This window comes from Haliaeetus leucocephalus, unplaced genomic scaffold (genome assembly GCF_000737465.1).
Source record: "Haliaeetus leucocephalus isolate CR32 unplaced genomic scaffold, Haliaeetus_leucocephalus-4.0 Scaffold484, whole genome shotgun sequence".
Lineage (NCBI taxonomy): Eukaryota > Metazoa > Chordata > Aves > Accipitriformes > Accipitridae > Haliaeetus > Haliaeetus leucocephalus.
In genome coordinates this window covers 7,519,153-7,542,764 of record NW_010972920.1, presented here as the reverse complement: position 1 = coordinate 7,542,764, position 23,612 = coordinate 7,519,153, and the positions used below count along the sequence as shown (strand labels likewise).

The window sequence follows — 23,612 nt, the reverse complement described above, 5'->3', positions numbered from 1 at the left end:
GAGACAATGGGCAATGTTGACAGCACAGCATCTCATTAATCTTCATTTGTCCTATCACATCCTGTCATTCTTATGCAAATAGCATATTTGAGGATACATCTTTTCTGCACCCCATGATAAGGAGAAGTGAAGCTGTCAGGAGCACCAGGATGTCATCCTATACCACAGGCCATCACTTCACTCAGCGCCTCATGTTTTACATCACAGCTAATGTGTTTGACATTCAAATTTGACCCAGCAGGAGGTAAAACTATCTGATGCCGCAGCAACATGCATCTTGCTTCCTGTGCTAAAACATTCACCAAGGTCCCTGCTGATCTGACAGTCTCTCTTCCTTCTCTTTACCCTTGCTAATGGAGATTGAAACACTGCTTAAGAGAAAAAAAAGATACCTGCATGAGCACGTACTGATAGCAAGTCACCCTTCTCACCCAAGAAGTAAGCCCAGTACTAAAAGGCTAGGAAAACAGGTTCCACTAAAAAAGGACACACAAAACCTGATGAGTTGGTCTAGGTTTTCTTCCATGGAGATCTGTCAGACTACACCTGAAAACTTGTCCACATATATGTCTGAATAGAACATTTAATTTCAAGCTGAATACATTATACACAGTGTTCAAAACATTTCATGTGAGGTTTTGGGGGTGAGTGATCTCTCTTGTTAGGCCAACTGATATATAGGAAAATACAGACAAGCTTTGAATCGTAAGCAGCTCCATAAAGTTACTGTAAAATATTTTAGGTATGAAAAAATCACCCCTGAGTGGGTAAGTTACCAAAACCAAAAAGCATTTCACCAATTATTGCTCATCAATTCTACTTATAGGATGAAGAATAAAAGGGAAGATTTTACTATTATTACTGACTCAGAGTGTTTTGTCTCTGTATCACTTTCAAAGAATGTTCAGAACATCTTGTTCCAGAATATTTCCCTTCCAAGAGAAATCACTTTCTGTATCATACATGGCTGAAAACAGTATGTGCTGGTTTTGTTTTCTTATGAAAAATTGAAACTAGCCCAAAGTATTTCCAGCATCACATGAATGGGATGCAAAGTAGCTAAGTGCTACAAACATGGGACACAATTTAAGGTTGGAATAATATTTCAATACAATCATGACATCTTAGAGAAATTACCTTATTAATGGACATTTGTAACAAGTCAAAACAAGTTTACCATTAAACATAACTTTATAACGTCTGACTCAAAATCTATTCACTACCCAAAAGCAACAGACTGTAGTGTTTGCAGGGATGATGAAGTCTGCACTAAGGCTCAGGGGAGTACCCTTACATTTGCTATTCCCATGTGCTGTTTTCAAATTACAAGATTAATCATCACATATTTGCCAGTTAAGAAGCAGCCACATAAATGAAGATGCTGAATGGATTATTACCAATTTTGTAGGCATGTAATATAAAACTTACAAAGCCTGTATTCCTCAAGCATTTCTTGGTTTGAAAAGCTAAAAGATAGTCACAAAAAGCATACCAGGTATCTTCCCAGTCTCTGGAAGTAGAGAAAACAGACTGCCTTGTGCTTTTATACCATATTTAAAGTTCATGCATTAAAAATTACTGTACATACACCTATGAAAACATGACATTCCTTTATTGTAATACATAACTGAACTGGTATTTCCATATAAAATATCAAATTGATTAAACAAAATGTTACCTTTTCAAAGGGATCACTGATCACAAACTAAACTAAAGCCAATACTGAAAGATTTCCATTAAGTGAAGTTCACAATACAAGTGCTTTCTGGTGTCAGTCTTCTTTCTTCCAGAGGAAAAAAACAGAAGTGCAACTCGTGCACTGCAAATATTGCATAGAGACAGGAGAAGATGGTGGCCTGGTATAGCCTGTCTGGTCTGGGTGAAGCATGATGTGAGCAATACCAACTCAAATGAGATTCTCCAGTGCCTTTAAATCACAGTTTAAAATCCCATTCCTCCAGATTCGTGAAATTTTGCTCTGCTATTCTATAAGTGAATGCTTTCTACAAAGTTACCAGAACTTTTTTTTCCATTATATCTTGGTAAAAACAGTTTTAGATTTTTATTTAAAATATCCATTCATGGCTTCTTGCTAACAAAATTCCTATAGTCACACAGCTTGCTACTGCGGGGGGCACTGTCTGATGCAACTTTTTCCCTTTTCTTTACATTTGGAGTCAAGACTATCAGCTTTACTTGAGGAAAGAATACATAAGATATGTTGTCATCTAAACAAAACTGTGCTGTTAGTTCTTAACAGTTTACCACCCCATAAAATTCAGATGCACAAAAGATGTCAAATTTTTACCCACCATATTAAAATGAAAACTTGCAGTCCGAGGCTGAGAGGTCCAGATTTGCATCAGTGATGTAGGTACAGTTAGCAGTGATCTAGTAACTTAGGTTCTATCTAAAAGTTCTTGGTATTGCAGGGTGGCACCCCTAATACATGATAGTACTGTCCCAATATTGCCAATATTTCAAATAAATACTGTCCCAGTAAGCCAGTATTTCAAATAAAACTAAAATATAAGAAAATAGCATTCACTGTGGGCCCAAGAGAAATCCAGCAAACAGGAGAATGACAGAGAACTGAATTACCAGGTGGTGATGGAGATAAAACACTACAATGTTGAACTGACACAGAAGGAAATCTCCTCTCCGTTCAACAAACAGAATTTTTTTTCAAATTCAGCTTAGTCTGACCCCAAAGAATAGTCACCAAAGAAAACTGAAATCAATTTCAGAAAAGTGGAATCTTGAAAATTTCAATTTTGCACAAGCATATTTTTCACTGATGAGTTGTATCATCTTTTACTGAAAACTCTGCTAGCTCTACTTTGGCATGGCAGGCACACAGATAATGTGTAAGTAAACTCTAAGTAAGCCTTTATCAAGACACCATCAGCTGTGTGGCTTCCTCCAGTTCAAAAGGGAAGAGTCTGTGTTCTGGAGCCAAAATACAACTTTTTTTCTTAAGACTTCATGTGTATATGAACATTAATTTAAAAGTGTGTGCTTTGTATGTATCTTGCGTCTGAATGCTCCAAGACAAACAGAAAAGACTATTCCAGAAACAGTTTAAAATGGGAGAATTTGTTAGCATTAAAATATTTAAGAAACTTATAAGAAACCCTAGAAAAGATCAGGAAAAATAAATTTCATTAACTTGTCATCAAATTCATTAATGTTGTAAAGGTGAAAAGTTGTGGAATAAAGAACCTTACCAACACTACAAAACATATCTTAAAGGAAATCACTTCAGACTGGTCCGTCTACTGCACTTAGCTGTGAGAAGACACAGCAGTGGTAGACTGTTTTAAAGTGGATTTTCTAGAGGGCTGCTGGGTTGGTTTTGTGTTTGGAGGTTTTCTGCAGTAAGTGTTACAACCCTCCCCTTTTTACAAACTTGAAATGTTCTTGTCACTCCAGCGGAGCTGCCACAGGATCTAAGCAGAAATTGCACTGTTTACAGTTGGAAACTGTATTGCTGGCAGCAGGCTAATGGCACCAGGAGATATTTAATCTTTTGAAAGGAAGTAACTAATGAAACCAACAAACTCCAGCAAACTCCTGCATAAACAAACACAACAGAAGCAAAAACCACAGCAGCAGTTTGACAGAAATGTTGTTGCACAAGTTCAATGAGCTTGATTTAAGGAAAATTTCTTCTAGGAAACAGATACTTAAGGCTATCACAAAACATTTTGCTTCTGTTAAAAATTCAGGGGGGGCGAGGGCCATAATCTTTTCCTTTGCCTTATCTTCATTTTCAAACTTCTACTCTTAATCATTAAATTGATTGGACAACAGTCTGGAGAGTACAAGAGAACGGAATTAAACCAAAATCTGGTCTTCTCAAGAGAACAGGATATACGACAGTGCATCTATTCGTACCTTGTCTATCATGTCCGGTCTGTTTGTAGCTGCCAAAATTGTCACGTCCTTCAGCTGTTCTATCCCATCCATTTCCGTTAACAACTGAGCCAAGACACGGTCTGCTACATTTCCAGCACTCGAAGAGCTGATTTAAAAAAAAAAAAAAAAAAAAAAAGTCACAGCATTAGCTTTCTCTTCCTAGAAAATTGGAGAAAGGAAAGAATACACTGTTCTTTTCAATTTACAGGGATCCATCTTTTTATCTTAATTCTTTCTGATTTTTATTTTCACCTTCAATCCCTGAAACAGTATCAGTCATACGAAGTGAGTAAAAGCAAATCAGAGAATTAGTTCTTCAAAAGATTTCTTGGTATTCAGTAAAGCAACTGAGGGTTTTTTACCTACTACCGTGCTATGTAGGTTGTAAAGAATTTAACACAATGTGGATGTCTGGAGTAAACATTTTTAAGATAACTGAAGTCATGCAGCTTCTTTACTAGTCAGACAAGCTTTCATTTTTAGGACCATCCAAGTCAAGTGCTTACACCACCCTATGCAGTATAAAAACAGCAGGTAGTTATGTATTTTGCAGAATTGCTCTACATTTTTGTGTTCTCCCCATCAAATGAGAAGAAACTGAGTGTTGACCAACTGCCTCATAATAGCATCATTAGTCCATCAACTCAGCTGATTTTCCAGATACCAGGAAAAAAAAAAAAAAAAAGAGAAACAGAAAACTCCAGTTTTGAAATCACCAGTATGTGAAAAACCTAAACAGACAAGGCATAAACTATTCTAGGCATTTTTGTTGTTGTTGTTTGGAATTAACTCTCGTAACCTTGAAGTTTATGGAAAATTTGCTCAAATTGCTTAACTACATGTAACAAAAAGCATTTTAGAAATAAACTCTATTATTTTCATTAAAGCATCTAATATTTTAAAAAGAATAACCAAATGATGTACTACCTTCTTCCTAGGCAATTCTTTGACACATAAATATGCCTGCACATACATATATATATGTGTGTGTGTACATATATTCACACGTATAACAAAGAATGCAGAAAAGGAAGACGTTGCATAAATCAAATCAAGAGACTAAGCACACATGTTGTGATAAATAGTACATTTCATGAACAGTTGTGTTCTTTATAATATCCTTCTAATTCTGCATAAAGAGGCTTTATTTCTGAAACAGTATAAAAAACAAGTGACCGCACACTATGTAATTTTTTATTTTTGAAAGGATACTAGACCTAGGAGATACTAGGACCATACACAGAAACCTGTATATGCTCAAATGTTGGCAGATGCACTACACAAATGATGTATATGTGTTCCCTGTAGCACCCAACTCTATGCATAAAGTACGGGGGGCCGGGGCGAGCACAGGCAGCAGCTCAACCCAAAAGTTCCCTCTGCTAAGCAGGTACACGGAAGCTGAGCAAGCTGGGCAAAGTGGCTGGGGATTGCTAGATAGTGCCAAAAATGCAGGTTTTACCCTCCTTTGCCAGAAACCAGGAGCCCCGCTCTTGGCACACGCCAAAAGCTTCACTGTTTACGACACAACCTTCCCTGGCGGACGGCACGCACGCACCTACATCTTCCTTTAGCAATGGGACTGCTCTTCCAGGGCTATTCCCCCCTCCACTGCACATGCGAGGGCTTAATTTCTCTACCCTTAAACAGGCCCTTTTTAATACAATTTTTTAAAATTAATCTCTCCAATTCTTCCAGATCCCTCTAACTTCATACTAAGAAGCAAGAAGTCTGATGCTTAAAATGAGGCCGGGTCTCTTCCTGCAACATACGTTTTTCTACTGTCACCCCAAATCCACAGAGAATTAAGATAATTTTTTAACCTCAAATTTTTTGAAAGTCCTTTTCCAAAAGTACTCTTAAACGTTTATACAGATATACAGGCACCTATACACGCAAATGCAGTACAATTACCCTGCTGAACACTGGTATCCAAAAAGAAATACTAGATTTTAAAATACAAGCGCTCCAATTTTCCAACAGATAGAGAATACACACATATAGTTGCATAGTTATTACGCACATATATTGCCGCAGCACTGCCATCCACCACCAACACACATGCAACCATAGTGCTTCCTAAATGTCCCACAGCCAAAGCAACAGTAATGACCCCATTGTTGCTGTACAGATCTCCTCCAAATAAATTCTCTAACATTCCTATTCTGCAACTGGTTCTGTAATCTTCCAGTGCAAAACAGTTAACTTATCAGACCTATCTGGAAAATATCTTTGAGGAGCTATAATAAATGTTGGCTAACAGAATATTTAGGTTGCTAAGAAATATTAGAGAAGGGACTTGGGTTAGCTAGTCGTCAGCTTTTCAGTTTGTTGCAGCCGCAATAGAAATTCCCATGTGATATTAGAACGTTTCTAACATACCCCTGGGTCACGGTCCCATTGACTTATAGAGGGCTGAACATGATAAAACGCTTCAGGTGTTGGACAAGGATAGTAAATGCTTTTCGAAGGACACAGAGCTTAAAGGAAATTAAAATCAACTTCGTAACATAAGCTAGTCTCAGTAGGGATTCAGGCCTCCCATCTTGCATAAGTTTCACATTTACTCAACTTTATACCCAGTAGACTACACACAAGAAAAAGCTAAGCAAAAGAAAAAATAATTGTAAGACTGGGACCAAAATGTTAACATTATATGAAAGGATCTGAAGCTAGAACACTTTGGGGGAGATGCTAAACTTTTTCTTTTCTTTTTTTTTTTTTTTTAAAGGATACAAAGAAGAAATATTTGGTTTTAAAGAGAGGTGGCTAGAACGGATATTACATCTTTTCCCAATATAAACATTTTTCTTACAAGCTTCAGACTGAAAAGAAAAAAAAATTAAAGCATTTATTCTAAAGAAAACCCCCACTGCTACAGGGGAACGTACACTGCAAAGACTTTCATGCAATTAGGGCATAATCAGAATATTGCAGTTAAGCAATCACTGATGGCATAATAAAGCTCAAACAATGAAGGGGGATACCAGTACATTATTAGGGACTTTATTATTACCTGTTAAAAGTGGAGTAAAAAAAAATTTTAAAACGACGCATGCAAAAAATATCAATAATAAAAATAGTATCAAATGAAGAGGTGCCTGAGACCTATGGCACCTGGAATTTCCAATTTCAGTGCTTTTATTTACATAGTTCACTAAGCTGTCATATGATGCACCATTTTTAGCACAGTCTACAGCAAATTAGCTTTTGCCTTAACAGGATACCCTATAAAAATCATAGGCAGGCACAGGTTTATAGTGAGAGATCTCTTTACCAGCTGCTTGGAGCTGCATCAGAGCCACACCATGCTCTCCGAGAGCTCTAGCGCTGCCCAAGCTGTTAATCTGAAGGGTGACACGCAAGTATGCGTTTTTCCATTTTCCCATGATTTCCCAGCAAGGGTTTCAAATTAACACAGGCAACGTTCATTAAGGCTGCCCAGACTTTTGACGCAAACGGCAGCCAGAGAAACAAATTATGATTAACCCTCCAGTCCCACGGAGACACTGCCAAAACCAACTTCCAGCCAAGGGGCTGCCTTCGCCCCCCCCACCTGACCTCCACACGTTGATATCATCATCACAACTGCATGGAAATAGTCCTCAAAAGGCACGTCCTGGTACAAACTAATTTCCTGTCAACACGCCACCTGCAAATCCAGGCAGTCAGAATTAAGCCCCTCACATAATCCACACAGGGCCATGTGTGCACGGGTGCGCATATGCAAGAGCTGTGCCCTAATCAGAAATACCTTGAACTCAAAAATAAAAAATGTGTGAGCAAAGAGGAGTCTGGCTGCTCCATAAGGGCCTGAGAATTTCAAGTAATCTCTTGTGTTGCACTAATTAAATACATCAGTCTGTAGGCTATGTGTTATTTTAATCTTTTTGCCAACCTCTCTTTCTTTAAAATCCTCAATGAAGGAGTCTTAAAGGCAAAAAATGTCTTTTCTTACTAGTTTATTACATCAGTTAGAGCCGGATATCCTCACCTATGTGATATTTCAGCTAATCCTGCAAGTGTCCCACCAGTCTCAGACCAAGCACACATGCACTCCTGAACAAGCACTTCACTTGACCATCAGAGAAACTTCCTGAATGGCAAAAGCCTGTCAAGGTAAGACTATCCATGGATTAAAGCAGACTACTGAAGGTGAATATGAAAAACAAAACCTGTTCTTGGTATTTTATTTTAGCTAAAGGCACTTCCAATACATATTTTGACAGAATAAAACATGCATTCTACAGTGTACCAAAGCCTCACAATTAATCTGAATTAATTCTGGCCTTGTCTGGTGGAACTGAGAGATTGTAAGCCCCAGCTCCAAATTCAGTATAGCAGGTGAGGACTCTCCCATAGCACCTTTTTTTTTTCCTTATCTCCTTTGGCCTTATCCAATGACCATTCTAACCAGCTGGATTCAGATCTCAGCGGGCACCAACATTTCCCCTTCAACATCTTAAGCCACTCTCATACTTCTTCCTGGGGATATAAAAGCAACTGCAGCCTGATTCTATCACTGCATCAAGGAGTATGTACAGTTCATTAACTTATATAGTTCTTCAAGCCAAGGAGATTTTGTTTCCAGACATAACCAGATGCATGAAATCACCAGATTTAAATCTGTTACCCTTCTTGCTATAGGCATTCTTTTGACAGCAACTGACTTCTTGGTTTGTACATTTTTACTTATTTAACTTCCTTTTCTTCTCCTCTCCCCTCCCCCTTTATCTAACAGATTTTTTAATATTTGAAAACTGAAAACAGTCTGAGAACACAGTCATTATGGTTTCAACTCATGATGAAATTTGGTAAGCATCACCACTGCGAGCTAATGCAAACGTACACTTGCATCATCTGACAACCTAGAACACTTCCAAAGCCAGTGGAATGAATGTTTTTTCAGAACACCAGATGTCATTTTCATTGGAAAACGTACTTAGTCTCAAGCACCATTTAAATCCTGCAAAGGAGAACCAGTGACTCTCCATCCCATCACTGACTTCAATGGCATTGAAGCCTGTCTGAACACCTTAGCTTCAGAATCAGGACTTCAATTTAGTTACACTGCTAAATGGTAGACGTAGAAATGCAAGAAATATTTACACAACAGCATTTTGAGCACTCTTAAATTCACAGCAACTGTGAAGCTACAAAACCAGAAGGAAGTCTGAGAGGGCCCCTCTCCTGAAAAGCCCCATTTCTGCACAGATGACCCTACCTCAGGCAGATCTGCAAGGTCGAAGAGGCAGACCTCAGGAGAAGTAACCAGGATAAATTACTGCAGAGGGATTAACCTCCACACAGCTGAAATCTATAATGCAGGTTTTGCGAGATGGGAGTACAGCCCACCTTCTTTTCCAAAATGTTGTATCAGGCAAGATTTACATACAGATAAAAGCTGACTTTATTATTTTTTCCCCCCTAACAAAAGAATTGCAATCATAATCAAAATTTACAGATTTTAAAAATACTTGTGGACGTGATATAATCCCAAATAATTCTTTTACTGGAATCTCTGGAAATAATTTCCTATCAAAACAAATGTAAAACTCATTGACGTGACAAAATGGTTACTATCAAAAAAATTAATATCGGTTGAAATAGACCTTTCTGGCAGGACTCTCCGCCTCTCCACAAACTACTGAGGTAAAAGGTTCCTGAAATACCAAAGCCCCCTGCCAGCACGCTCCCACACGAGAGTCGCCTTGCTCACACAGTCTGAAGGATTTTTATTGAGTCTGACATTTCTGTCAGGGCTTTGTAGGGGTAACCTGTCAGCAAGGAGCACCTGCCAAGTCCGTCTTTTCAGTCCAACTCCTGGGATCATAATTGACTGTCACACTGTTTTATTTCCTTCCCTCACAAACTCTGGTGAAATATCGCTTCGGCAGTTCAAGGTTTTCCACAGCATTAAAAAATAATAATAATAATCTACTCCAATAGCATTACCGGAAAAATAATAATTGCAGCATCTTCCCAGATATCAAATTTCACTCAGAAATTCTATCAGTGGGGCATTTTGTCCAGCAGAATAGATACTGCCATGCCAGGTAGAAAAAGCAGGCTCCTCCACACAGATATGCCCTGCTGAAATATTAATTCAGTCAGAATATTGTCGCTTCTGAAGATAGCAGAGCGGGCCCTTATGTTAGCTTTGAACTTTTTTTCCCTTGAATGTTACTGGGGCTTCAAAACCCAAACTTTACTAAATATACTACGTTTACAGAGACATGTATGTTTACATAATCAGCACAATATCACTATTTTTTCCCCACAGCAGTTTTCCCTCTCCCCCTCAAAATCACAACACCTTTTACATCACGTACTTATTTCTGCTTACAAGCACGATTCCTGTTTTGAGCTGCCTAACTGTCATCCATAATTACTAATTGATTCCTCTATGTACATGCATTCACAACAAAAAAAGTATGTCATAAATCAAAAAGGCATAGCAAGCATACCTAGGCCTAAACGATCATTATTAAAACACTGGGCCATATTAACTTCTGGCACATACATGGTACAACTTCAATGCATATTATTAATTCAGACCACTACAGATACTACAGGCTTGGATGTTATTAAATAGTCTAGGAGAGATATACAGGATGCAAATATTTTACGTTATCAGTTAAATATTTTGGCTATTCGTTAAAAAAAAACAAACAAACAAAACAAACAACAAACAAATCCCCAACAACAACCAAACCAGTGCTAAAATAAGAAACATTCCCCATAACAGGGAATTTTCCTGCCTGTGTCATCAGAAAAACCCTGAAAGAAGATAATCCTAAATCCTTCCCTCCATCAGCACCCTACAATTAGAAGCTGTTGCATTCTGTATGCACCTGTATGAGCTATTACCCACTATATTGTTTCACATCTTCCCTGTTTCCTCAAGAGCAAAATTCAAGTACTACAGAAGGGAAATCTCCAGAGGAAACCTGGGAAAGTCTGGGAAATTCAGAGACTGGGTAGAATATTTACCTTTATGGTCACCTCCAGGCCAAAATGGTGTTTTGCTAACTGTCAATTCACTGATTAAGTGCGGTTCATGTCTTTTGGTTTTTAAGACATTAGAAAAGCATAGAAAAATAAAAGAACTCCTAGTATTCCTTGAGTGGCCTCCAACTTCTAAGCAAGCTTCCTAAAAAGAGAAGATGAGCTTTGTGAAAACAGGAAACAGTGCTCAGCTGTCAGCAAGTGACTTTGAAACAAATGGGCTATAGACTGCTGAAGAAACATCCTAATCCTCCACAGTCATGCAACCAGCCTCTTCCATTTGCCCAAATTTCTTATTATTGCAGCCTCCCAAAGTTACTGAAGCAGGCCCAGAAAAATGAAACACAATGAAAGGAGAGAAAAGGAAGAAAGGAGCCAGTCTGAGACGAGTTTGGAATCAACAGGCTTTCTTCCAGAGGGCCTTCCCCAAGCACATCTCCAAATCCTTAGGTACCCAGGTGGTGATCCATCGTCCATTTCCATCTGCCTGCAACTAATTCCAGACACATGTCCATGAAAGATGGATGTTAGACCTTGCTTTCATCTGGCCCTGGCACCATCTAGCTAAAACAGGAAGGATGCTAATGTCAAGAGTTCTCCTATTCTGTTAACACAGACATTGCCTTAAAAAAAAAACCCAAACACACACCTGATGCACAGTAAATTTCCCATTTCCTTTTTTTCTGTTTTCCTCAGCATTTCTCCTCTGCACATTCCTAGAAGTTAATCAAGTTGAAAACTGTAATGAATCATGTCTACCAGGGAAGCAAGTACAGTTTAAGTTGGAAGTATTACAGACCTAGAAGTAACTAAGTAGACTAGATTTCATTTCATTATAACAATATTTAAGTATAAGAGGTTCACTTTCATCTGGAATAAGTTTCATTTATAAGTTTTAATTACAAGTATGTTCCCCTTATATTTCATTTAAAGTAAAAAAAAAAAAATTAACAGAAAAGAAAATAAAAAAAGACCTTCAATAGTTATAGTCGTAACCCCACAGGCAGCTGTAGCCTGCTTGGGCCCATTTAGTGTCAGTAAGCTGACCTTTTTCCATTGCCAACACCATATCGGGACTTGAAGTGGTCATCACGTATGCCCATTTCTGATCCCTCTAATCTTGGTATCTGTTTCAAATGGGTCTCTGGCAGGAATCCAGACAGAGGCTCAAATTCATGTCTTTGGCTGAAGCATCTTGCTGCAAGTCAGCTTTGCCACAGCACTCCCAAGCACTGCAGAACAGGCTTACCTACATTAACAGACTTGATTAGTCCCTCTAAACCCTGTACATTTATCCATGCACTTGAATGACTTCAAGAAAAGGGTTTACAGATCCAGTCCTGCTTCCACTGATGCCAACAAAAGTCTCTACTGACTTCAAACGTCTGAATTATAATACAGGCTGGCAAAGTTACAAATTATTGGGGTTTTTTAAACAAAAAGGAAGAAACACAGATTTAGAACGCATTGTGATAAAGGATTCCCAAGCACAAATACAGGCTGGGTGATGAGTGCATTGAGAGCAGCCCTGCGGAGAAGTACTTGGGGGTGTTGGTTGACGAGAAGCTCAACATGACCCGGCAATATCCACTCACAACCCAGAAAGCCAACCATATCCTGGGCTGCAACAAAAGAAGCGTGACCAGCAGGTTGAGGGAGGTGATTCTCTCCCTCTACTCAGCTCTCATGAGACCCTACCTGGAGTACTGCATTCAGCTCTGGGGCCCCCAACGTAAGAAGGACATGGACCTGTTGGAGCAAGTCCAGAGGAGGGCCACGAAGATGATCAGAGGGCTGGAGCACCTCCCCTATGAAGACAGGCTGAGAGAGTTGGGGTTGTTCAGCCTGGAGAAGAGAAGGCTCTGGGGAGACCTTATAGCAGCCTTCCAGCACCTAAAGGGGGGCTTACAGAAAAGATGGGGAGGAACTCTTTATCAGGGAGTGTAGTGATAGGATGCAGGGCAATGATTTAAAACTGAAAGAGGGTAGATTTAGATTAGTTCTAAGGAAGAAGTTCTTCACTGTGAGGGTGGTGAGGCACTGGGACAGGTTGCCCAGAGAGGTTGTGGATGCCCCATCCCTGGAAGTGTTCAAGGGCAGGTTGGATGGGGCTTTGAGCAACCTGGTCTAGTGGAAGATGTCCCTGCCCATGGCAGGGGGGTTGGAACTAGATCATCTTTGAGGTCCCTTCCAACTCAAACCATTCTATGATTCTTGCTAGACAAGAAGCGTTAACGAGTTTGTTTTAAAATTAAAGGCATTGCAGATATTTATCATATATACACACAACCTATGGGTAATGCTATTTGTTAAAATTGCTATTCCAAAGCAAATTACAAGCTCTACTGTACGATTAAATTGTTTCAAAACTTTACTTTTTCATCACTCCTTGCTAGGCCTAAAATAGAAAGTTGGCACTAGACATGCAGCTTTTTTCCCAGACAGTATTTCTATTTGCATACCAAATTCCAAAACTTTAAAGAATTCAGGCAGCAGTCACAAAAGTTTTGAACGCCTCAACTCTCTATCACATCCAAACACAGCTCAGGTATTACAGGGAATCAGCTGATGTTCCCCAATTCAGGGACAACCAGTGCCAACATAAGCCTCCTTGCCTAACTGAGCCAGCTGCTAGAATCAGGTCCCTCACAACACAAGTGTGGCACAGGAAACTCCATTTCTTCCGTGTGTTCTTTGTTCAATTGCTTTTGCCTTTGCGTGAGTAATACTAGGGTGACAGTACCTCCTCCATCTCTACTACTGGTAATTTACCCTGTGCAAGGTGGTTTTCTGCTGAGAACCTTGATCCTACCTAATGCCACTTTGCGCTGTCCCTGGAGGGTCCAGCCCGTAGGTTTCATTGCGCGGCTGCAATACACTGACCTCCTTCATGACAGGGGCTGCCGACTATACCAGGGAATTTGCGTAGGTACAAAAATGCGACAGTATGTTCAAGTGTAATATGTGAAGTGTACAGTCTAAATATATGCTAAAATATTCCAGAAAGACAGACAGCTTGGTTTAAAAACAGAAGATTTATCACAGTCCCTGTTAGAAGCAGAGGTGGCACAGTACAGAAGAGAAGCTGCTGTTCTTCACAGCTTCATTTAGAGGCCTGAGGGCCTCAAAAGTTAAGACTGCAAATATTTTAATACCTAAAGTGGAAACAGTATGTCTTTCAGAGGTTCTGAGCATTTTAAGTTGTGGCTTAGGAATGTGTCTGCTCTCCTTCCCAGCATACAGGATAACATACCTCCCCAGAAAAGCATCATCATATTGTAGTTTCAGGGCATTGGTACCAAAGTCCCTTCACTTTGTCACTTCTACCCTCACTCTGAAAAAGGTTAGCATTATTCATCTACCAACTCATTTTGGCCTCTAGAAGTCAAACACAAGGTACTGATTTTGTCCCTTGTCTTTCTTTTTTTTCCCCTTTGAAAATGGCATTTGTCAGTGTCTTCAACATCAGTCTACAACATTTCCCATCTTACATTACAAAGATTGGAAGTTAAAGGGGAAAATGCTTTGCTTCTGAAAAGCAAGAAAAGGAACAAATATGTCTCTTGACCAAAAATCCTAAAAATCCTACTTATATAAACAATGCCCCATTTCCAAAGCACAGAGATTTCTTAAGTTCAGCAAACAGACTGTCTGTGCTGCATTTACACAGAGCCACGTTCATTCATCACTTTCAAGTCTAATTACCAAGCCATTTCCCTCTTGGCAACCTCTAACGGCCAGAAGAATTGGGTTTTACATGGTCAGGATACCAAGGGATAACAAATACCCATAACTCTTTGCAGCTGTGCAATTTGTAAAGCCTCTCAAGCTTAGTCCAGGCAAGGGATTACTGTGAGGCAAACTTTCCTCCTCATGCGCTGCTGTATCTGGACCAGTCCTGCGGGTCTCGCTTCAGTGCAGTCTCTCCTACAAAAAGTCATAACAACTTCTTTCAAAAGTAAGAAAAAGTCATAACCCGCTTGTGGAAGGCAAATGCTAATTAGAACCACAAAGCAGCGGAAAAGGCTCCTTGCATCAAATAGTTCACCTCTCCCAGTGCACGACTGTTCCTTGCTGCACGTTAATTCGTGAAACGTCAGTTTTGTTTGAAAGATGTCAAGTGGTACATTGCTGGAGCTCCTCCCATGTGACTAACTCACAGTGAAGAATTCTCTGCCAAAAGCCTTTCTGATTTGCAGAAGTTTTTCCTATCTCACTCATCATGACACCTCTAACTTTCTACCATCTTTTCTTCCACATGTTTATCATCTATCTTTTAGAATCAATTATAGTGAATGCCTCCCTTTTTCTTCATAGTCAGTCCATTCAGCTCCTAATTTTTTATTTTCAATTGTCTCTAAACTTCCTCTAACATCTCAACATAAGCCAGAGAGGGAAAAAATCTTCCAAGAGCACTAGAAGCACAGTGTAGCAGAACAAAATGCAGAAGTGAATACAGCTCAAATTATGTCTTCACCACCACACTGGAAACTCACATCCATTCAGAAACACCCTTTCATCTTCTTGCATCAAGGAATTCCAGACTTCTCCATCAAGCAAACGCTCCTTACACTGAACTACTTTTCTTCAGAGGTGCGGGATTATATTTTTGTAAATTCTCTTTGAGGCTGATATGTATGCAGCCCACATTTTTAATTCTTTGATTAATATGTATCTGAATGCAGCTACAGTGTTTGCCATGGAGTAATGGCTTGTGCAGTGACAGAGACTCCACTACATGATGCAAAGGAGACATTACATTGAATGGTGCAAACAAGAAAATTCCTTAGCTTTCTTGATCTACCTGTATTACAATTAATTACAAAGTCTCTTAGTTTGTATGTGCCTGCTGATGAGAAGGGATTGTTCTGTGATCTATACAGAAGGTTGGGAGCAAAACGTTTGTGTTTTAAAGCCACAAGCTTTAGTCAAATCTAAACAAGTAATAATGGGTTAATGTGCTTTGAAGAGCAAAAGCATTAAGCAATTACTCAATGTTATTTCACATCTGTATTTCAGATCTGAACTATGTGTAAAACTACTCTCACAACTTAACAGCTTAGGCTTCTCTGTATCTCTGGACACGTCCTGTTAGGATCAGGAGAGGAGATTTGGGATTGAGCACATTCTGCACAAAGCACACAGCCCACAGAATCCTAACAAGGATTTAATCTGAGAGGAAAAACTTTTACAAAGCTGTATCACAGAGTGTTTTTCACTGCCAAGGCAGAGAAAACTAATTCACCCAACAGAGGGAACCGGGAGACAATATAAACAGGTGTTTCCTTGAAAAGTTCAGTATGGTTAGTAATAGTACAGGAAATGGATCTCCAGAGGCCACAAATCGTTAGCATCTCTAATGCATTTGCAAATTCCTACTGTGCAAAGTCAGCCTGTAAAAAAAGGCCATTTCTAATAAGTGCCTTGTCTGGTTTCCTACACCATTTAATTTCAGATGAATTTTATGAGAACTCTGCTACATATTTTACCTCCCATCTGGTTCAGATTTGACAATGAAATATTTGTGTGTCCCACCCTGTTCTTTTTAAAGCTCCAAAACCAGATGTCTCCAGCACAACATGACTGCAGCAGGTCATACCACATTCTTCAGCAAGCTGTGCCAGGCCTACTACCCCCCACAGACAGTCCCAGGTAAGGTAAAGTTGGGTTGTTTACTCCCTAAAAGAATAGAGCAAACAAACAAACAAACTCAACGCCTCTAGGGGACTGTGTGAAAAGGCTGATTAAAATGTACTATGGTTTATTCTTCCAAAAGGTTTTATCTTATGAAGTGGTGTTTCTGAAAACTGAACACATGAAGAATTGCAGCAGGGGAAGATATTCTTTCCCCCCCCACCATTGGCTTGATTCCAGCACACATTTTTGCAACTTCTCTATTGTGATAAGCAGGCAGGTGTTTCAGTGTGTACCACAGGGTGGCTAACATTTCTAGGCTGTTTACAAATTTCACATTTACAGACGTTGCATGTGAGAAGGATGCTGATGAAGATGTCTTCTATCAGATTTTGCATTTTCAACATAAAATGTGTTTATTTCTTAACAGTTTCACAGGGCAGCTCTATGCTGCATGTGATGCCACCTCCTATAATATAAACAATTTATTTGTGTCACTGAAATGTCAGAATGACAGATACAAATCGCCCTTTTGCAATACAGAGGAATCTGATTGTATAGATGCCGAGGTAGCTTCTTTTCCAGAAAAATGATGAAGTTGTGATGCGCCTTTAAACTGGACAAATACTTTCTACGTGCACATATTTGATAGTTTTTCATGCAGAACAAAACAGAAAAAAAGTACTTGCTCACAACAAGTAGTAGTATTTTATAAGAAGGTATCCCCCAAGAAAGACCACTTACAGAGCCTGTCAAATCTTAAATGCTACAGTAGCAACTAAAACCTGCTATAATCCTCCTTCAGACGACAGCTAAACATCTCTTGGAATCACAAAGCAGAATATTAAACAAAACATTGTTAGCTGCTTGCACAATAATCCCTTTTTAGCATCACACATGAAAGGACATAAGGGTTCCCAAATCTTTTCATGAAGTTTTCTCCAGTCTGGGGAAATGTTTAAATGTAAGTGTAAATTGAGACATACGAGTAGCTTCCTTGGAAATTTGTGTTATATAGCATGTGATCATATTGTTCGCTTGATGAAGACGCTATATTAGGCCAGCGCAACAAGCTTGGGAAAAGAAAGGAGTTAGTTACTGGAAATAAATGCAAGCTAAAACCACAGAAAAGAGCTAAAGGGCATGAGAACCAGTAGAATCATTCCTGCTAATGAGATGAGAAAGGAGGAAGAATTCCACCAGCTTACCTGTTTATGCCAAGTTAAATGCACAAGTCACAAATGCTATCCTTCTGCATGTGGAATGAATACATTTAATAAAATAATTCTAGAAAGGTAATACAGTTGTGATTGCACAATCTAACAGTAATTTATCAGAAAATAATGTCTGTGATTTTTGTAACAGGATTACTTACCTTCCCCTTTCAACTGCCAAGGCATCTATTTCATCAAAGAAAAGAATTGAAGGAGACACAGCTCTGGCTTTCCTAAAGATCTAGAAAAACAACAATTAAACACAGTTTTAAGGGATGGAAAACTTTTACAGAATGCTGTCACCCCCTGCACACCTCAAAATCTACAGAGCATCACAGAACAGACATAAGCCTTGTCTTTTTTTTTTTTTTAAACCAAAAAACCAGACCTCTTAGAAGTTATTCATAATACTGCGCGATACAGGCTTTTTGACATGCATCACTAGGCCAATGCAGGAAAAAGTTAAACAACACAAAATATACCTTCTGCTTTTTTTTTTCCTTATCTTTTTTAAACTTAAACCAGAAGGGGATTTTTTGGAAAGTTTAAAGGTAACCTTATAAGCAGAAAAGAATTTGAATGCCAAGAAAGCTTGATGCGTAACATTATGTATAGCTTGCCCTTTCTCACCTCTCTCACTGCTCGTTCAGACTCACCGACGTATTTATTCATCAGCTCAGGTCCCTGCAAAATTAAAAAAAAAGTTTAATAAGCACATTACATTTACATACAAAATGACTGAGACAATCTGCCAGTGCTACATTACTGATGCTCTGTTACAAGGAATTTTGGTAATTTGCCACTTGCAAGTCTTATTTGTGCATTTTTATATTTACCTTCTACCTGTACCAAGTCTTCCTCCATTTGTTACAGCACTATGCATGCATGCATGCAACCGTGCATGTAGTTTAGTCCTCTCATCGTAATACTTTCCTAGTACTTTCATGAGAAATGGAATTAACCAAAAAAATAAACACTTCGGGGTTCTTAAAAGTTGTTGGCTCAACAACAGCAACAAGGGGGCTACAAATCAGCCAAAAAGATGAATTACACTTGCACTGTCAACACGCATCCTGTCCAACCAAGCACCAAAACAGTGACTTAAACCAATGTCTAACAGCACTTCTTTGAACTTGACAGTTTGCACGTCCAGAAAGAAGCTGCCATAGCAGCACACCTGAAACCCATCCATGATGCACTCCATCCCCAGCGAGAAAGCTGTTCAGTGTCTTAGCTCATTCGCATTCCTTCTTCTCTCTGCTGAGAATGCCAAGCACGATTATTAGTGCCAGCTGCTGCAGCGCCTGTTTATACTCACAGCCCTATCCACTAGGAACAGACCGGAGACCACAGGGTCAACGTTCAAGTCTTGAACAAGTACTTGCAATTATAAAAAGTAAAACAATAGAGAATTCTCAGAATATTTTCTGTTCTGCTATATCCTGTAGAATAGGCTTCTTAAATAATGCTTCCTAATGGGACTAAGATTCTCATGGGATTGGCAATGACTCATGGACTTCAGCCTGGTTTGCATCAACATTGACCTGCAGCTACAGCCAACGATGATTCTCCTCTGCCCTGAACAAAAGAGCCAGTGGCTTCAATCTGTTTTCCAGGGAAGAGGTGTCCTCATGATTTCACCAGCAGAAACAACATCCTTCTTCACAGTCAGAAAACTGAACAACCTTCCTATGCTTCATAGCTTGCAAGGACCTCCAGGTAACACTTGGCTCAGAGCAGTAAGGCAGCTTTAAACAGCAGGTATGTTAGAATTAAGAATTTGTGGCAGACACACATTTATACATTGGCAGTGACAGAGCTTCTGTTACAACCCCTCTTTGAAGAGGACCGTCTCGACTTTGTACCCAGATGGGTAGAATACAGATTCACTACTCTAAAAATGCAGCACACTGTTTGCTGCAGTCTCCCCTCTCCACACTCATTTCCACTGTTCGCAATAACAGTGCGCTGACTTCATCTGGACACTGGCACCATTGGAAAGTACCTGCACATACGTATGGGAAAGAAACATACACTCTAAAAAGAAAAGCAGAAGTTATCTGATATCAGCAAAACATCCAGGCTATGCCACTATTTTTATTTATTTATTTATTTTCAAAGAGTTGTCTATTATCCAAAGGACCAGGTGAGATACTGCAGTAGCCAAGCCTAGTGTACCACACACATAAAAGCAATCGTATAAGGGTTGGAAGAAGAGCACTGCATGCCTTGCGCATAGGAAATGTGATACAATTAGCGTTGCTTCCTTTCATCAACATCCACCCTTAAAGCAACTGCTACAGTAGCTTAAACTGAAGTGTCACCTGCAGGCTTTCTACAACTTCAGAATGCAAGTCTGTTGGGTACCTGTGTGGAAACAGAATTATTCAGACACATAATTGAAGAATGCAGGAAAGAAAGAGAAGGAAAAACAAGGTAAGAGAGACAAACACAAAGCCTTTTCCTGCTGTTCGCTGTAGACACCGAACATGAGGAGCGTGCAGCAGTTTGTGCAGAACAGGCTTGCAGCTCAAAGAGACACAACCCAGCTGCTCTGGGCCCTTGCCATCCATCACATTCAGTGCAGATGAGGAATCCGATAGCATGGGCCTAACAAATCCTTAAGGAACGAAAGCGCAGGCTTCTCTTTTTGTCTAGCTTTCTCTTAAACTGAGCTGATACACTGAGAAACCTCTGCAGATTCTACCCACAGTTATAGATTTCTTTTACTAACTTTTTGTTGGAGCCTGTGGACCTTCTCTTTCACGCCCTTATTCTCATAAGTAATCTTCATTCACACCAGTATTCTCATGGAAACCAACATCATACAGATCAGTGCAAATAGTGTACTACTCTACTATGACACAACATCAAATAGCCTGACATTTTCTTTTCTTTTGTCTGAGCAAAAAAATACTTAAAACCAAAACTACTCTCTTTGAGCTCTAAAGTACAATATAATTTCAGATGCTTGGAGTTTTATTTTTAATTAAGCATTAATATATGATCAAGGCAACATCAAAGCAATAAATACTGTTTAAAACGTTTCCAAAGAGAATTATTCTGAATGCATGGGTTTTGCTGTAAGCTTCGACATGAAGTTCTTCTCCATTTTTCTCTTCATTAAGCAGCAACTCCAGGTGAAAGACCACTATGTATTAATGACCTGTGCCTCTTCAGGGAGAATTTTCATGAAAATTGATTTGAAGGTCTCCTAGTTCACCACTCACGAGCAATACCAAAACCACCGTTGAGAACCACGGTTTTTATTGCAAGCGGCTTAGAACTCTTATTATACATGGCCATAAAGGAAAATACTCCAAAGTAAGAGAAAGCACACACAGAAGAGGAGGAATTGCTATACATTTCATCTCATGCAAACACTTAAAACCACAACACAAAAACTAGAAATATTCAAAGAAGCTGGATGTAGAAACTGAACTGGGTCAGCTGTGGTCACACCCGAGCTGAACCTCTGCCTTACCCTGTCTGCAAACGGGCCGACCTTTAGCTGAGCTTGATGGCACCTTCTTTCAAAAGACAGATCTGTATAACAAGCAGTCTATAGGCCACCACAAAGTCACCTGCTGACACGGTTTCTAATTTTCACAAAGCTCACCTTCTCTTTTTAGGAAGGTTGCTCTGAAGTTGGAGGCCGCTCAAGAAATACCAGGAGGGATTTTTTTATTTTTCAATGCTTTTCTACTGCTTTAAAAATCAAATTACATGAGCCCAACTTAGTCACCAAGTCAACATTTGTTGAAACATCGGTTTTGGCCCAGAGGCGAGCCTAATGATTCCTTTAAAAGCTGTTTATAGCTGTTGATATACCGACCAAGAAGTGGCAGTAACAAATGGTCCAGTTTAATGATGCATACTTCTGTGCTCTTCTGCAACAAGCCATCTTCCATATGAAGGGACGCGAAGAAATAAAACCTGTTCCTCCTGGTCATTTGCACAGTGACTCCAAAACCAGCAAAAGATTTGGAGCAGGCAATTGGCAGAAGTAGTTGTAGTTTAGCCATGCATATAAGCATACCATTTGTGAGGTATAGCCCAGACTAATAGTATAAAATCTGCCAATTCAGGCCCACTGTATACTGCTGAGTTTTGTTTATTCAACCTCAAAGTAGAGATAGTTTCCGGGTATGCTCTGTTTAAAGACTATCCCATCCTCATTTACAAGATACATTCCCCTTGTATCACGAAACCTTCCACTTGCTTATGATCTGGATTGGGTGTTGAATTTTTTTTTTTTTTTTAAATAAAAAAAGCAAGAAAAAAAGAAAATCCCTTACATTTAAAATACGATCAGAATAAGCTCTTGAAAGATTAACTGCACAAAAGATAAAACCCCTGTATACAGGCTGCAACATGAGATAAGCTTGTGTACACGTGGTTATGACAGAAGTTCTCAAAGTGTTTTTAAACTGCAAGAGGAACATCTGGTATCCCTGAAGTTGAAGAGTATCAATAATTTTTCTAAGCAGTGCTTAAAACCACTTGCAGATTTTTTTCCTCACCTGAAAATACTGAGGTAGTAACTTTCAACTGATAGGAAATTTAGTCAGTAACTTCCCTCTGTAAATAATTTTTTTTACTGTTTTGACAATCAGGCAAGATATGCATTTATGCTTGTTGAGCCAGATGGACATGGCTCCAGATTTCTCCAGCATACAGCTCTGTCTACTCTCTTCAAAAATACTGCCATAACCTCACACGCCGGTTCTAGGCTCTAACACAGACACACTAAACTATGTAAGCCATAGAGTACAATTCATATATTTTAAAAATACAATTAATTAGAGAATTTATATCACATCCTACAAATTATTACTCTACAATAGATAACGCACAATTCCCTCTTTCCCACGGTCAAAGTAGAAATGATCAAACATCATTATGAATGATATTTTAATGTAATTTTTACTTTCAAATGAAGTATCTAGAAACTGAGCTCTCTACTGTAAATGTCAAAAAAAAAAAAAAAAAAAGACAGAGGGTGCCAAAATTAGTTTTCAACTGTTCACAATGTGTACCTAGGGCAATGTTCATTGCCCACAGTCAGACATCTGCATCCAAGTTAGACATTCACACTAAGTGATTTGGACAGACAGACGTCTACCTCCCAGATGCAATGCACCTCACTGATGTGCTAACTTCTCATCAAACTGCAGGAGGAGCATAGATAGACAGCCAGCTCAGAGGAGCGAAGCTTGGTGATTTCTTTCCAGCTCCATGACAGTGCAGGTGAGACGATCTACTATAACAACATTAACTGATTTGGAAGATACTCAGTAATTAGTTACATAGTCTTTTGATACTGTAATCTCAACAGCAAAATGTTATCCCATCCCTACCACAGTCAAACCAAAGCAACACATGACTCAGGCCGGCTGCAGGAAAGAGAGTTAACAAGATAAACAGTGAGACTTCCTTTATTTTAACAGTAAAGCTATTTCTAATGCAAAGGTTGTACATGTGTGATTTGGTAATTGGTTACGCTACATAGAAAAATATTTGCTCAGAAAACGCATTATATTTACTTGTTAAGAATAAAGCCTACTTCTTCTCTTTCAATGCTGTTTAATGATTTAATCTGCAGCACTCCCAACTTCTCAGCACAAGTAAACTCCAGGCTGAGCGCCATGCACCATTTTAATCACTTCCTCTCCCTCTGCCCTGCATTCCAGAGGACCTTAAAAACTTGTTGACACCTGTCTAGTGTTTTAAAAACTCCAATTTCAACAGGTGCTTATGGGTTCCAAAGTGTCTAAGGGAGTAGGCTGGCAAAAAATTGTCACCCTCAATCGTTGCAGTGAAGTTGCTAAAAGCAGC

At 39.2% G+C, this 23,612-nt stretch overlaps 1 protein-coding gene across 1 annotated transcript in view; it reads right to left on the bottom strand.

The window, feature by feature from the left end:
• The window catches only part of SPATA5 (spermatogenesis associated 5), a 203,453-nt gene that overhangs the window by 137,141 nt on the left and 42,700 nt on the right, over positions 1–23,612 (bottom strand). The window contains exons 12-14 of the mRNA XM_010575615.1: positions 18,405–18,458; positions 17,936–18,015; positions 3,898–4,024 (exon numbers count right to left, since the gene is read on the bottom strand). Coding sequence (XP_010573917.1) covers positions 3,898–4,024; positions 17,936–18,015; positions 18,405–18,458 — 261 coding nt within the window. The remainder of the gene's footprint in view (positions 1–3,897; positions 4,025–17,935; positions 18,016–18,404; positions 18,459–23,612) is intronic.